Source organism: Phyllobates terribilis, unplaced genomic scaffold, assembly GCF_046119375.1.
Source record: "Phyllobates terribilis strain yellow unplaced genomic scaffold, ASM4611937v1 Scaffold_3__8_contigs__length_932513732, whole genome shotgun sequence".
Lineage (NCBI taxonomy): Eukaryota > Metazoa > Chordata > Amphibia > Anura > Dendrobatidae > Phyllobates > Phyllobates terribilis.
Window position 1 is genome coordinate 165,803,706 of NW_027362763.1, and position 16,902 is coordinate 165,820,607.

General features: G+C 44.5%; 1 protein-coding gene across 4 annotated transcripts in view; it reads left to right on the forward strand.

Moving 5' to 3' along the window:
• Positions 1 to 13,306, forward strand: part of LOC141258950 (uncharacterized) — a 203,018-nt gene extending 189,712 nt beyond the window's left edge. The window contains exons 2-5 of one of the 4 annotated variants that reach the window (XR_012318350.1): positions 6,844 to 6,931; positions 8,808 to 9,034; positions 9,435 to 9,564; positions 12,208 to 13,289. Coding sequence is in view for 2 of the 4 variants with exons in the window: in XM_073674258.1 (XP_073530359.1) it covers positions 6,856 to 6,931; positions 8,808 to 9,562 (831 nt within the window). In the remaining 2 variants the exon portion in view is untranslated. Of the gene's footprint in view, positions 1 to 6,843; positions 6,958 to 8,807; positions 9,565 to 12,207 lie in introns of all 4 variants that reach the window. The other 3 variants (XR_012318351.1, XM_073674258.1, XM_073674259.1) reach the window with 3 other exon arrangements.
• Positions 13,307 to 16,902: the final 3,596 nt, after the last annotated feature.

A 16,902-nucleotide genomic window follows, 5' to 3' on the forward strand; every position in this document is an offset into this window, starting at 1 on the left:
GTACAAACCTTCGGGTTCTCGTGGCTTGAGGGCAGTACGGTGTACGGGTCCTTTTCCCACTGGTCGTCCAACTTGTGGAGCCGTCTCTTCCTCTTCAAGACCTGCTCTCCGGGTACCAGGGGAACAGCGGGAGCATACTGGTTGTAGGTTTTCTCTTGTCTTTCCCTAGCCTGACAGAGACTTCGCTCCACGCTCTCCTGTACTCTCCGGTACTGCTGCTGCCTCTCTGTGTCCCAGTCTGTTTCTGGTGAAGTGTCCTCGGGTGTCAGGACTCCCATTTCCAGGTCAACAGGTAACTTACCAGGTCTTGCCCTCATTAGGTAAGCCGGGGTACAGTTGGTGGAACCTACCGGGATGTGGTTGTATAGGTCCACCAGATCGGTCAACTTCTCAGGCCACAGACTGCGTTCTTCCAGGGGCAACGTTTTTAAAAGATCCATTACCACCTGGTTCATTTTCTCACAAAGTCCATTAGTTTGCGGATGGTAGGGTGTCGTCCTTATCTTCCGGCAGCCATACAGATTGCAGAATTCCTGGAAGACCTCCGCTTCAAAGGCAGGTCCCTGGTCCGTCAGCACTTGGTCCGGGTACCCGTGTGGACGGCAAAAGTGCTGCTGGAAGGCTCTAGCTGCTGTTTGAGCCGTTAAGTCCTTGACGGGGACGACAACCAAGAACCGGGAGTAATGATCCACTATGGTTAACGCGTAGACGTAGCCACTTCTGCTTGGGGTCAGTTTTACATGATCCAAGGCTACCAGTTCCAACGGTTGCCGGGTGACGATGGACTGCAGGGGAGTCTTCTGCCTGGCACGGTCCTTCCTTCTCAGGTTGCACGGGCCACAGTCTCTGCACCACTTCTCAATGGTTCCCCTCATGCCTACCCAGTGGAACCGCCCGCGCAGCAGGAACTCCAGCTTCTTCCACCCGAAGTGTCCAGCTCCGTCGTGGTATGCCTCCATCACCATGGCTGCGTCTCTTCGTGGCACCACTACTTGCCAGAGTAGTTCATGCGTCCGGGAGTTAACCATTCTGCGGCACAACTTCCCCTTGTAAAGGAACAGTCGACTCTTCTCTGCCCATAGTTGTTTGGCTTCCTCCGAAGCGTCTGGTTCAAGGCAAGCCTCCGGGCGAGTCAGCATCTCCTTCACCAGTCGGACGGCAGGGTCGCTGTCTTGCGTTTCCGCCCAGTTGTAGTGAGGTAAGGGGTTCAACGTAGCAGCCTGCTTACTCCTTACCCGGTGGGAATACTGGATAGTCCCATGACGGTGGAACGCAGGGAGTTCAACTTCTTCCAGTCCCTCCGGATCTTCTCCTTCGTCCGGCAGGTTGGGCATCCTGGACAGGGCATCCGCGTTGGTATTGGAGCGTCCGGCCCGGTATTTGATTGTGAACTCGTAGTTGGACAGACGGGCCATCCACCTCTGCTCCAGGGCACCGAGTCTTGCCGTGTCCAGGTGTGTCAACGGGTTGTTATCCGTGTACACGGTGAACCGGGAAGAAGCGAGGTAATGCTTAAAGCCCTCGGTGACTGCCCATACTACGGCCAGGAACTCTAGCTTAAATGAGCTGTAATTCTCGGGGTTCCTTTCGGTGGGTCGCAGTTTTCGGCTGGCGTAGGCGATTACTCGTTCCTTCCCCTGCTGGATCTGGGACAGTACGGCTCCTAGCCCGATGTTACTGGCGTCGGTGTAGAGGATAAAGGGCTGGCTATAATCCGGGTACGCCAGGATTTCGTCCCCCGTGAGGGCCATCTTCAGCTGGCGGAAGGACTCTTCTTCCAGCTCCTCCCATTTGAAGGGCGGCTTCTGGTTCTTGGCCTTCCGGGACTGGCCTATCAGGAGGTCCTGCATAGGTGCTGCCTTTTTGGTGAAACCGGGAATAAACCTTCGGTAGTAGCCTACCAACCCGAGGAACTGCCGCACTTCTTTTACGCTGGAGGGGCTTGGCCATTCCTTAATTGCGGTGATCTTATCAGGGTCGGGAGCCACTCCGTCAGCGCTCACCACGTGTCCCAGGTACTGCACCTTTGGTTTCAGGAGGTGACACTTGGAGGGTTTCACCTTTAGGCCGTAACTCGCCAGAGCTTCGAACACTTCCGCCAGGTGTTTCAGATGGTCCTCATACGTCTTGGAATATACGATGACATCGTCCAGGTACAACAGGACCGTCTCGAAGTTTCTGTGGCCCAGACAACACTCCATTAGTCGTTGGAAGGTTCCTGGTGCGTTGCAGAGTCCGAACGGCATGCAGGTGAACTCGCTAAGTCCCATCGGGGTGGTGAATGCAGTCTTCTCCCGGTCCGCCTCTGCTACAGGAACCTGCCAGTACACGCTAGTGAGATCCAAGGTAGAGAAGAAGTTAGCAGATCTTAAAGCAGCCAATGACTCCTCTATCCTTGGTAAGGGGTACGCATCCTTGTGTGTGATACGGTTGATTTTCCGGTAATCTACACACATCCTCATGGTGTTGTCTTTTTTTCTTACTAAGACTAGTGGAGCTGCCCAGGGGCTACAGCTATCCCTGATCACCCCAGCCTCCTTCATGTCTCTAAGCATCCCCTTGGCGTGTTGGTAGTGGGCAGGGGGTACGGGTCGATACCTCTCTTTTATGGGAGGATGGTCTCCCGTGGGGATGTGGTGTTCTACCCCCTTGACTCGCCCGAAGTCTAACGGGTGTTTACTGAACACTGTCTCGTACTCCTGAACCACCCGATAGACTCCTTGTTTCTGGTGTGAGGGAGTGGAGTCAGTACCCAGATGTAGTTGCTGACACCAGTCCTCCATGTTTTTCTTAGAGCCGTTACCTTCCTCCGGGTGAGATGGAGGCAAGGGTTCCACAGATTGTATAGAATTTTGGTTAATGGTATATAACTTGGCTAGCGTGGCATACCGGGGCAGGTACACTTCCCTCTCCCCGATATTTATTATGCGAACGGGCACCCTCCCATGGCGTACATCAACCACCCCCCGTGCTGTCAAAATGGTGGGCCTACTGTCTGAGTAAACTGGTTCTACCATTGCCTGGTAATCCCTACCTCTCAGACCAATAGCTGCCCGGCACCAAATCATCATTTCACTTTTTGGGGGCATGGCAATAGGAAAAGGGTCACACATTCTTACGCTACCAATCTCACCGCCGGAGAGTTCCACCTGTTGCCGTCGCATCAGTGCCCGGATCTCTTTCTGGAGCACCCGCTGCTCGCCGGAGCTGGCGTTCTTGGCAACCTGCTGTAAAAAGAAAATCACCTCTGCAAGACAATTTTCAATTACATTAGTTCCTAGAGTTATTTTTGGGTGACTCTCATGTTTGTCAATATCTACAATGATCAGTCCCTGTGCTGCCAGTTCGACTCTACCGATTTTGATGGTCACCTCTTTAAATCCGATCTGTGGCACGGGCTGGCCATTGCTGGCGATGATACTCAAGTCGTCGTCAGGGTAGCGGGTAATATCCGAGTCATTCCAGTACTGCTTAAAGAGCACGTACGGGATGGTGGTGACCTGTGACCCAGCGTCCAGTAGGGCACTCATGGGAATGCCATCCAGTACCACAGGCAAGACTGGACGTCCTCCCACATATCTGTCGCGCCAGTTCGATGGGCCTGGTGATCTTTTTCCTGGGGGTTGGCCCTCTACCCCAGGTTGTGCCCGTTTAAAGAACAGTACCTTGCTTTATGTCCGGGTTGATTGCAGCGGCGGCAGATGGGTTGTCCGTCCTCGTTGTATCGGTCGCTGGGTCTTCCTCTGGCCGGTGGGGTCCTCCTTGGTCGACGCCACGGGATGTCCTCCGGTCCGGATGCCAGCTGGATCTTCCCTGGGGTGGAAACCTGTAAAGACTGCACAGTTCGGGTTAGCGCAGCAACGCTCTTAGCTAGCTCTTGGACCTGATGGTGTAGGTCTGGAGCCGGGTCATTGTCCAAAGCCTGCGCATCAGCTCCCACAGGCCCTGCCGACAAGGGCGCCGCCTCCTGGTGGTAAGTAATAGCTGGGCGCCTGTGGGTCATAACGCCACCCGGTGCCGGTTCTCGGAGCACCCGGATGGCTCTGTCCTTGAACTGTGCAAAGCCCAGATGGGGATCCTGTAAGGCCATCGCCCGCAACTGGGTTCGGTGGGCATTACAATACAGTCCCTCTATAAATTGTTCAGTCAACAGCCTGTCCTCGTTTCCCACTCCATCAGGGTCGGTCTGCTTAATGGCCCTCAGGGCCTCTTGTAGGTTTAGTGCATAGTCCCTTATACTCTCATGCGCTCGCTGCTTGCACCCGTAGAATCTAAGCTTAATCTCGGCTGAGGTGCGGGTATCAAAGGTATCCTTCAGCCGGGTTAGTATCCCTGCGACAGTCTTCCTCCCAGGTGGCCAGGATTTTACTTCCCTTTTAGCTGCCCCGGTTAGTTGGGCCACCAGGATGCTCACTTTTTGCTCTTCTGTGAGGGGGTACACCTGGAAGAGGCTATCCAGCTTTTCTCTAAAGTCATGCAGGGTATGTGACTCCCCTGAGTACTGGGGTAGCCAAGCTGCTCCCGGGATATAGGGCATGGTGAAGGGCATAACTGCAGCAGCGGTGGCGCTGGCGGGGGTTGAGGCAGTGAAGCTCTCCTCCGTATCCGACATCTTCCTCCCCCCTAGTGGACCGTGGCCTACCTTGCGATGATCCTGTTCCGTAGGCCGCGGCTCCGCAGTAGATCGTCAGGGTTGAGGACCTTCCGTCGCGCTCCGGTGACGTCGGCGTCTGCTGGGCTCCTTCCAGGACCTTACGCAACGTCCGGACGTGAGGCGGGGCTTCAGTTCTCGCGCGCTTTCGAAGTCCACGCCCCTCTTCTTCCCTCGCGGCGTCCTCAAGATGGCGTCCAATGGCGGGAAAACTCCACGGATGGCGGGAAGAAGGCCGAAGATGGCGCCGGATGGCGGGAAAACTTCGCGGATGGCGGGAAGAAGGCAGAAGATGGCGCCGGATGGCGGGAAACCTCACCACTGGTAAGTTTGAACAGTCTTTGCTTTTCAGGCACGCAGTACCCGGTGGTTGCGGGCACTAAATCCTGCCGACTACGCCAAAATTGACGCGCCCCTGGGCCTGCTGTGTCGCGCAGCGTCTCGCGCACGGGGGCTTACCCGGAACCGGATCAGATGAGGGTTGTAGTCTCCGAGTGGCGGGGACCCGGTCCGTGCCCAGGGGGTCAGACTCAGTGTGTGGCAGTCTTGATAGATGTTATTTGAGTGTCGACTACGCCACCCGTTGATTTGCAGCTATGGAGCTGCCGCTGCAGGGCAGACCGCTGAGGCCGGTGTAGAATTGTGCAGCGTGATAGTATAACCCCCAACGGGAGGGGTATGGCCTCAGGGCAGCCGACGTGGAAGATGGGGGTCGCAGGAACCACTCAGAGACGGTGCGGTGTAATTCAGGGTCTTTACTGGTAACAACGATAGACCCTCCCGGAGTACTTGCTAGCGAACGGGGCCTGGTCAGTCCTTGAGCAGATGGGATCTCCCCTGGCCAGGCGGAGTTGTAGGCCTCCCAAACTGACTGTACTCTTCTGGCTACCTTGCTAGAAGCGGATATAAGTAGCCCACGTCCCTGAGTGTACCGTGTGGTGCTCACCCGTATGGCCGGTGACTCGGGGCCTTCTATTGGCTTCCGCTCCACGATGGCGGTACTGGTCCCACACGTGTGACCGTGCCTTCGGGTTTCTGGGCCTGAGGACCTGAAATCCCCTGCCGGTCGGCTTCTGCTGCTGGGTAAGAGTTAGTCCCCACAGCCTCGGACGCCGGGTCCGGTAAGAAAGCTTCTCAGTCAGGGCGAGCTCTGCAGCTGCCAGCCCCTGACTCGTAGTAGTATTGCTCCCACTGAGCTCCAGCTGTTTCTTCCTATGACTGTTTCTTGTCTCTACTCTCCTTGACTCCTCACCCTGCTTCAGCCCCGGGTTTATATAGGGGAAGTTCTTCCCCTCCCAAGACTGGGCAGGAGGTGTGGCATGCACAGGATCCCTGACCAAAGGACCTCCCACCTGCTCTCAGACATAACATCTCTATCACTGTGGCAACCAGACACCTGGGGTGTCACAGATGCGTGTAGTGTGCATGAGCCAGGAAAGGCAAAAGACCACTGATGAAACATAGGTAAGGCTACAGCATGCGCACTACCAAACTTTGCTCTGCCCTCGGCAGGGAAGTGAGAAGTGCGTCTGTGCAGAGGCGCGATGGGGAACACAGTGAAGACGATATAGGACATGTCATCCACATGAAGCAGGGAAGTAGGACAGCGGTCATAAGAAGAGAGGAGGCATTGGATCAAGACCAGAGACAACCATCGGACCGGAAGTAGACGTCTGTGGGTATAATAGAAACTATTTTTTGTGCCATGCATAGAAAATTGGGGACATACAGACAGCATACCAGAATGCTGTAACATAGGGCTTATAGGTGGTGGTTGTACTTTATTTGTGGAAAACCTGGTGACAGGTTCCCTTTAAAGCCAGTCCCTTGTCTTGACACTGATCCGTTGGTAAGAGCGAGCACAGTCTAACATCAGCTCACTTGTCTGCACTTGCGCACTCACACTAGAGGAGCACAGCAGCACACTCCAAGTGTCAGTTTGGGTGTGAACATAATGTGGTTGTGGGCAAGGTCTGACGCCTAGATCCTGTCCGTCTATGGCTGCCACTCGGGGGACGATGATGTTAACGATCACTCTGTGCACATGAAAGTGAGGCCACATCCTATTTGGTGTCTAACCCATCAGACATTTATGACATGTATCGTATTGATATTTCATTACTGGCACTATTATTCAATTAGAGTCAAAAATACATTAATCAATTTCATGTTTTTATTCATTTATATTTTAGAATTAATCATTGATGGAAAGGATGAAGAGATGTTCTTGGATGAGCCTTCGATTTTTGCAGATGTTTCTTGCAGGTCAGAAGGCATCAGGTAGATGTACATCTCCTTCCATAAAGGTACAGCATTGTTGGTGGACATGCTGCACGTTCTTCAGGGGGCTAGATGGGGGTTTTCTGTCCTTGAGATGTTTAGGGTTCACCGATGACGACAAGGTGCAAAAATGCAGCTTTGTCTGACAGCGCGAGCAGCCCTGGACAATCCACGCCGGCAGGATGATATCATCCGGCGGAAGAGAGAACCTATGAGAAAAGATATAAAACTAATGTTAATAATGTAACTCTATATTAGAGGATACTACTGTGGTGTCTCTGTGGGAGGACGGGAGGGGAATCTTCTCCATACAGAGGTACGGGATCAGTGTCAGCCATCATACATGTGACAATCCCACCACTGACAGATAACATCTGCTCCACATGAATCCTTCTCACTGACATCATACAACATGGAGCTTATTGTCACACTTACCTCGCCTACATTCCCCCTCTTCTACTTTCTCTGTTTTTTCTTGTTTCCTCACTTTTAGTTCAGATTTACTTCTTTTCTGAACTGGAAAGTCTAATCAAAAAATCAGAAAAAGATGTTGATTATAAACTCCTTTGTATCTTTATAGAGTTATGTAAACGTATTAATATGCACCTGTAGGTTTTCTGTGTGCCGCCATGTGGGGTCTCCCAAAGGGAATATGTCCCCTTATTAACATGACATTACATTCAGCAAGCCACAGTGTAACTTTAAAGAGTCACCAGGTAAAAAGAGTCCAGGATCCACTCTTACTTTATTTCTGCTTATTCCCTGAGTATTCTGCTTTTAGATTTGTTAAAATCCCACATACAGTTCCAGACATATGGGCCATTTTATTTAGTGCTAATTGTAATCGTCTGTACCATGAGGTCGTGGCTCACAGTTTAATATTGAAGAGCAGCCTGAAGACACGCCCGCGTCATACTGTCCTCGCCCCCAGCGCTCGGCGTCCAATTAGAGGTTTCAAGACGCGCGCATGCGCGGTGGAACTTCCGGAACGCCGACCGCGGTAGGTGACGCATTATGGGCGATGGGAGCGCGCCACAACACACACCGGTGATATTGGACAGGTACTAATAGTAATTATGCCTTATTAGGCAACATTGTTGTGTGGGACTGGTGATTTGCCAGACCCTTTGGCCCATTAAAAAGTTGGGCTACTTTATAATCTGCTGGCACTATGCTTCAATACCCCCTGAGGAAGCAATATACGCGACACGCGCGTTGGGGTGCTGGACAATGTGGTAGCCTTTAAAATGGCACATGGTTGGTAATATAATGATCTATTTGAATATAATATATTAACTGTTTACTAAGGTATATAAATGTTTAATATAGCACTGCATTGGGGTACAAGACAATGTGGCAACCCATATGATTGATCATGCAATGCTCTATTGGATATAATAAGCTAACTTTTACCTTGGTATATATCTGTTAATTGATTGTGTAATGCTTTACTAAATATAATTAGCTAATCTTTACCATGATATATATTTATTGACTTAATAGTGCACAGAACATTATGGTGTACACAATCTAATCTACAATATTAGAAAGATTTTGTGTTTAAATATTGTCAATATGTGATGTTAATGGTCTAATCTATGTGCCTTAGGCTATATATGTATACCACATTGCCCGAAAGGGTTTTAAATGTTTTTATGGGCATAATGAAGATTTTTTTATCACTTTTCTGTCTGCTGTGACTTAATAAAAGTATTGATCAAATATGAATGAATATGACTATTTTATATAATATTTGAAACTAATGAAGGAGATACATTAATGGGTATTGATTTTTGTGGGTAACTCCTTATAATATATTCAATGGACCTATATATCCATATTTTTCTAATTACCTCTGTGTTTTGTGTGGATTCAGGATCCAATATGGACTTTCGCAGTCGCGATGCAAACTGGGCTACACAGCTGGTGGAAATGTTTGGTAATGAATACCGCATGGGATCGGATCCTCCTATGCAACAATGTCATGAGTTGGAAACAAATTTAAAGAAACTACTCTATAAACGAACAAAAGCTTGGTGGAATAAAGCTACACTTGAACAATATTTAAGCAAAGACATTACACCTAGAGGCTTACGTGTTCAGGTATATCCAGCATTTTCAGTGGAAGATGATATTTTTATAAAAAGATGGGAAGATGCATGTAAACTTTGCTCCCGTACTATGATAGAGCTCCTAATCGGCTTAGATAAGAAATTAATAGAAAATCTTGAAATTGAAATAGAGGACGCTCAAAAAGAACTGAGATCTAAATCCTCAAAGGAAGCCTTAGAAATATTTGAGAAGGAATTAAGCAACGAGTATGGAAAATGGGAGACAGATATTAAAAATCTTAAAATGAAGAAATATCAGCGTGATATTACAGATTATCAAAAGGACAGAGTGTTTAAATGGCATCAAGGTCATAGGAATTTTCGAGCACGATCAATATCTAGAAATGACTCTATCTCTTCTAATGAAAGCAACTCTGCGGTTCGTTTTTTAGTCAAACGTTCAGCCACAGAGGACGATCCAGGTCCAGAAAAAGGAAGACGAATGGAAACCAGAAATTTTACCAGCGCCAAAAAAAAGACAGGAGCGCCGTGGAGGGAACAATTGAAAAAGACGAGCTAAAGGTAATTAATTTATCGGATAAAATACTAACAAATGAACAGATCGAAGTTTTGAGTAAGGGGTTAACCTTTTCCCCTGTCTCAAACTATGATCAATTCACGGCAATTAAGGACATAAATCTATTCAGTCGTAAATTACTTCTTAAAAAACACTTCTCCAAATCGGACGACGCTTTCCTCAGGGAGGCGTCGACCGAAGAAAGAGAAGCAGTTCATATACTTGAATCACTTCTTGATGAGCAAAATGGGGGTATTGGGGATGATCCTAAGTTCCCACCATTCATTAAGAAAAAATCAACAATGTGTCCTCCCTTGTCCGCCTGTCCAGTGATTGAGATGTTTACAAAATTAGTCACTGAGGAGCTGAGACATCTACCGAATAAACGTACACATGACAATTTAAGTTTGGGTCAGAGAACTGCACTTTATGAATTAAGAAATATGACGGACATAGTAATAAAAAGAGCGGACAAGGGAGGAAATATTGTCATTTGGCCGACGATTAAATATGAAAGGGAGGCTAATAGACAGTTGAACAATAAAATATGTTACAGGAAACTGGAAAAAAATCCAATAGCATCTTTTAGTAAAGAACTGATGATAATTTTGGATACAGCTTTACAAAAAAATATCATCCCTAAATCAATATATGATGGTCTTGTTGTTTCAAACCCAGTAATACCCACCCTATACTTCTTACCCAAAATTCACAAAGACATTGCTGACCCTCCAGGCAGACCTATTGTCTCGGGCAACATTAGTCTTTGTGAACCAATTTGCAAATTTTTGGATTATTATTTAAAACCCCTTATGCAAAACTTACCATCTTACATTAGGGACTCCACAGATCTGCTGATAAGATTACAGGATCTCTCCTTAGATCAGGATGTCATCATGGTGACTGCGGACATCGAGTCTCTTTATACCTCAATTAGACATGAGGATGGACTGAAAGCAGTAGAATTCTTTCTAAAATCTACACACCTGGATCCCCATTTGACTGTATTAATTTTACAATTGCTTGATTTTGTGTTAAAACATAATTTCTTCCTATTTAAAGATCGAATGTATCTACAGGAGAGAGGCACTGCAATGGGGGCGTCTTGTGCGCCCGCTTATGCGTGCCTCTTTCTTGGATACTGGGAGCATAACATTATTTTCCCAGCAGCAGAAAATGGTGCAGTCCAAATGTGGGTGAGATTCATAGATGATCTTTTCATCATATGGCAAGGTGAGGAAACAGTCTTGGAGAAATTTCTCCAGGACTTAAACATCAATATGTATAATATCAAGTTGACATATGCCTCGAGCTCTGAGGAAATTGACTTTCTAGATTTGAAAATTAAAAGGGAGGAAAACGGCAGGCTATCCACGGATATCTATAGGAAAAACACGGCTGTGAATGCTATTCTTAATGCCAAATCGTCTCATCCTCCTCAGGTCATTAGATCTATACCGACTGGTCAGTTCCTCAGGGCTCAACGCATCTGCTCAACTGATGCTTTGTTCGAAAAACAAGCAATAGACTTGACAAGGAGATTCGATGCCCGCAGTTACAGAAATGATGTCATCCTGAGGGGATATCAAAGAGCTAAAATGACTAGCAGAAATGAACTTTTAAAACCTAAAATTAAAAAGCAAGATCAAAATGTGAGATTCATTACCCCTTATCATGGTCAATGGAGGGAAATGTATGGGATTATTAATAAATACTGGCCTATTCTTCTATCCGATCCTACACTAAACCAATTTATTTCAAAAAAACCCTCAATAACCCCAAAACGATCAAAAACATTAACAGATATTTTGGTGAGAAGTCATTACATCCCCCCAAAACCGCAAAATATATTCACTGCCAATATTACCTATAGACAGGGATGCTTTTCTTTCGGTTCATGTGGGGCTTGCCCCCAGATTGATAGGACAAAGGAATTTTTTGATTCCACAAAAAAGAAGATATTTAAAATCTCTGAATTCATTAACTGTCGGTCCACAGGAATAATGTACTGGGCAATCTGCCCATGTGATCTAATTTACATAGGACTAACATCTCGAGAATTCAGAGTAAGGATTTTGGAGCATATCAAAGATATAAAAAATGCGAAAAAATGTGATAAACCTGAGGAAATTGTTTTTTTAAAAAATATACCAAAGCATTTCAAGGAATGTCATAATGGCAACTGGAGACTATTACGCTTCAGGGGTATTGATAAAATTAATCTGGGAGCGACAGGGGGAAACCTTAAGAAAATGCTTGAACAAAGAGAGACCAAATGGATAACTATTCTGAACACGATTAAGCCCAAAGGGTTAAATGACTTGACAAGCTTTGTTTCATTTTTGTGACTTATGACATTGTTGCTACTATGATCGAAAATGAGGATTACTGATATATATGTGTAATACAAATATGTTTTGTACATGTATGAGAAATATAAGTATGGTATAAGATATTATAAAATATTGATTGTACTGATGGATTGATCTATGTGGTATCTATATGATTATATATTGCAGGCTAAATATTGCAAATATTAAGTAGAGGAATATAATGGGCTAATAATATGACTTGAGCAATAATGTAAGACAATGTAAATATATGGATAACCTTATACCTGTCCTTAAAATCTATCTGTTTTAAATTAGAGCTTGACATGATATGCACTACCTGAATATGGAGGAAAATCTAATTTCATATAAAAGACAAGTGCACAAAATAAAGAAGAACAAAAAGGAAAGAGAAAACAAAGTAAAAGATATGAAAAAGAGAAAAAGACATCTTTAGAAGACAAGATTTAATAATAGATATATAAGACATACCACATTTAAATGATTAAAATAGATATTGTGGATCTTTTCTGTGGAAATTGCATAATGTTGGGCTAGAAGGCAAGATGTGAATAGCTAAGGGCAAATTTTGCCCATTTGCAAAATGGTGGTAGACTATCTATGGTGGTGCGCGCCCCCGCCGCGTCATACTGTCCTCGCCCCCAGCGCTCGGCGTCCAATTAGAGGTTTCAACACACGCGCATGCGCGGTGGAACTTCCGGAACGCCGACCGCGGTAGGTGACGCATTATGGGCGATGGGAGCGCGCCACAACACACACCGGTGATATTGGACAGGTACTAATAGTAATTATGCCTTATTAGGCAACATTGTTGTGTGGGACTGGTGATTTGCCAGACCCTTTGGCCCATTAAAAAGTTGGGCTACTTTATAATCTGCTGGCACTATGCTTCAATACCCCCTGAGGAAGCAATATACGCGACACGCGCGTTGGGGTGCTGGACAATGTGGTAGCCTTTAATATGGCACATGGTTGGTAATATAATGATCTATTTGAATATAATATATTAACTGTTTACTAAGGTATATAAATGTTTAATATAGCACTGCATTGGGGTACAAGACAATGTGGCAACCCATATGATTGATCATGCAATGCTCTATTGGATATAATAAGCTAACTTTTACCTTGGTATATATCTGTTAATTGATTGTGTAATGCTTTACTAAATATAATAAGCTAATCTTTACCATGATATATATTTATTGACTTAATAGTGCACAGAACATTATGGTGTACACAATCTAATCTACAATATTAGAAAGATTTTGTGTTTAAATATTGTCAATATGTGATGTTAATGGTCTAATCTATGTGCCTTAGGCTATATATGTATACCACATTGCCCGAAAGGGTTTTAAATGTTTTTATGGGCATAATGAAGATTTTTTTATCACTTTTCTGTCTGCTGTGACTTAATAAAAGTATTGATCAAATATGAATGAATATGACTATTTTATATAATATTTGAAACTAATGAAGGAGATACATTAATGGGTAATATTGAAGAGCAGCCTGAAGACACGCCCCCAGATAATTCTGTGAGCCACGCCCCCTTGGCAACGACCATAAAAGTTAGCATTAAATAAAAAATGCCCATAACTCTACAATCATATGTATGGATTTTAACAAAGCAAAAACAGAATACTCAGGGGGGCAGCAGAAATATAGTAAATAATTTTCTCAGCCTTCATGTGCAGATTCACATTACACTTTTGTATTATAGGCTATAATAGGATGGCTTATAAACCTGTACATACCTGACACTGAGAACGAGGATGATTCGCTGGTTTTATCAGGGAAACACTGATTGTCACCATCGGTTTTGGAAGATGAAGACTCTCTCTGCCTGTTTGGTAGAAGAAAGACAAATAAATTACAAGTAAAAGCAATAGAAAAACAGAAGAACATCTGTCTGTAAGGCCAATTAGGACACCATGAAGTGCACACCCTGCTCAGGACCCCATTCTACCATCAAGAACGGTAGTCTAACTAGTAATATTGGCCGTAGTGAACTGGAAATGAATGGCTGGTCACATTGATCAGCTGTTACTGCAGTGTTATCACAAGCCAGACCCACAGAGATCAGCAATCATGGGGAGGTGGATGCTGGATTTGAATATATGTTACTTGTGTCTTGTATTTGGATCTGACATATATCAAGACTAAATCTCATAATAATGATAATAATCTACTTACACGTCTGAGCTTTTTTCGCTGTTCTCTAGGGAACACTCTGATGATGACATAGGGTCTTCTTCTTGGTTCATCATCTCGGTATTCTTAGCATATAGCTAAAACAAACGGAGAAATATAAAATAGATACATTTTTTATTTTATTTTCTAATTATAGCTTTTATACATTGTATTGGCCACATACTTACTTTAGAAAACTTTTGAGAAGATGATACAAAATTTTGGACTTCTGGCCAATCATTGTCCTCACTTGTGTCCCCCTCAGCTGAATCCATATGTTGGTATTCCTTAAAGCTAGCTACAAAATACAAGTGTTATAAAAGATTATTAGCATAAGACCAGGGTCAGACAGTCACCATGTTATCACTAATAATGATGGGTACTACATAAAATGAAAGACAAGACACACAGCAGTTTTCTGCAGATGATGTATCATTTTACTTACTGTTAAAGCAGCAGGTGTCCTCATCTGACGTTAGATCAGGATAGAACAAGGCCTTCTGACTTGGAAGGTTGTCAAAATTTAAGCAGCTTAGGAATGGATGAATTTTGATCTGATTTGCTCCTCCTGGAAAAGGTAGACAAGAAAGAAAGTGATACAGTCATAGTCAGAGAAACTGCTCCATATCTGTATAGTTTATGTTAATCTAAACTGAAGATGTAATGGAGCCGACATAAAGTAAATGTACAGGAAGTAGGTAAAGTACTGCTGGTCCCCATGGACATGATCATTTGTCTGGTCAGAGAGGCGTAATAAGTCATTAATAATACTATTATATTATTACCTGTCCCAAGTCTTTGTGCTGGATTTTTTTGGAGCAGTCCAGTGATGATGTTTCGAGCATCGCGTGTAGGAAAGTATCTAATATATCTCCAAGTTATGTCACCTGTCATATAAAGAGCAAATAATACAGGAAATAAAACCTCTTCATTTATTTTCATATAAACCACTTTCCTTAACAAAGTTAGGAACTAAATCACAGAAAAAAAAATCAAAACAAATAACTATGACATCACATAGCATTCAGATTATTTTACATACCTCTGATGACACTGAGAAAAATCTCCCTTCTTGAAGCTCCATGAAATGGTAAAAATCCACAAATAAATTGATATAGGATGATCCCTACTGACCACCAGTCAACTGGCCTTCCATATCCTCTCATTAAGATGACTTCTGGAGCCATGTAACTAGTGGTACCAACAACCTGGAAACCAAAAGAAGAATGAGATGATGATCAATAAATATAATTGTGACAAATAACATCAGTGAAAACGTTTTCTAGATGAGAAATTGTCAGAGAAGGAGAAAGAGGTGAGATTTGTGAAGTACAAGATCCTGTAAGTAAAACCAACCTCATTGTCACGGAACTCCCTGGTGATGTCCTCAATTGGAGCTTTGTAGAGGTTTGATGTTGGTCTCATGAGGCCAAGTTTTGAAAGCCCAAAATCAATGACTTTAATATGTCCTCTTGATGTTATCAGGAGGCTGTGAAAGAAAAGATGGTGTCAGCCCCAAGTAATAACCCACAGACTATATAGCAAACTAACTTTCTTTCCCTGTATTGTACTACAAGGGTCACTTACTTCTCAGGCTTCAGGTCTCTGTGCACCACACCATAGCTGTGCAGGTATTCCACCGCAAGAATAGTTTCCGCAATGTACATACGGGCCAGGGAGGTAGGTAAAGCACCCCTCTCCTTTAAAAGTCTGCCACAGTCTCCTCCTACATGAGAAAGCAAATATGATCGGTGAGGGTTTGTTACAATGTAAATTACACATGATGAGGGTGAATGAGAAATAAGCGGAGACATTAGGGCATGATCTCATACATTAAGATATATTGTACACTGCAGAGTGACCCTATATGAAACAGAGCGGGGCCTCATCTACAAGCCTCTAATTTATATCTTTGTGAAAGTTCCCATCTATAAAAACTGTTCAAATAAAGACAAATCTTCCTTTTATCCATAGTGGATATTGCTGCAGTGCTCAGTGAGGACATACAGGGGAGACGGTCACCGAGATCAATGGTTTTTCAGGCATCTTGTTAACAGATAACTTATAGTAAATGCAGTGAGGACATGTACCCGTCCATGTGGGCACATTCTGGGTATATAAGGTGCTACGATTAGCAGACATGAGCTGGATACAGATACAATGGATGTGTCCTACCTGGTAAATACTCCATGACCATACACAGATGACGTTTTGTAGGAAAGGAGCAGAACATGGAGGCCACAAAGGGACAATCAGCAAAGATTGAGATGTCCCTCTCCAGAAAGGCTCGTTCTAGTCTCCTTGGCTCTTTCAGGTTCTGCTTGTCCATTAACTTCATAGCACATACTTGGTTTGTCTCTTTATGACGAGCTAAATGGACGGCCCTGGAGAGGAGGAAAATCCATGATTTATTTTGAATTCATACTAACAATGTGTATGTAGACCTCATCTAATGATCTTCTGCACTAATGGTTAATACTAGATGTTCGGCCGTCACTAGAAATCCATGTTTAGAATTACATAAAATAACACTCCATAAATGATCACCTATCATGACCTGAATAGTGACAGATGTGGACAGTGATGTGGACTCATATAATTTATACAGTACAGACCAAAAGTTTGGACACACCTTCTCATTTAAAGATTTTTCTGTATTTTCATGACTATGAAAATTGTACATTCACACTGAAGGCATCAAAACTATGAATTAACACATGTGGAATTATATACTTAACAAAAAAGTGTGAAACAACAGAAAATATGTCTTATATTCTAGGTTTTTCAAAGTAGCCA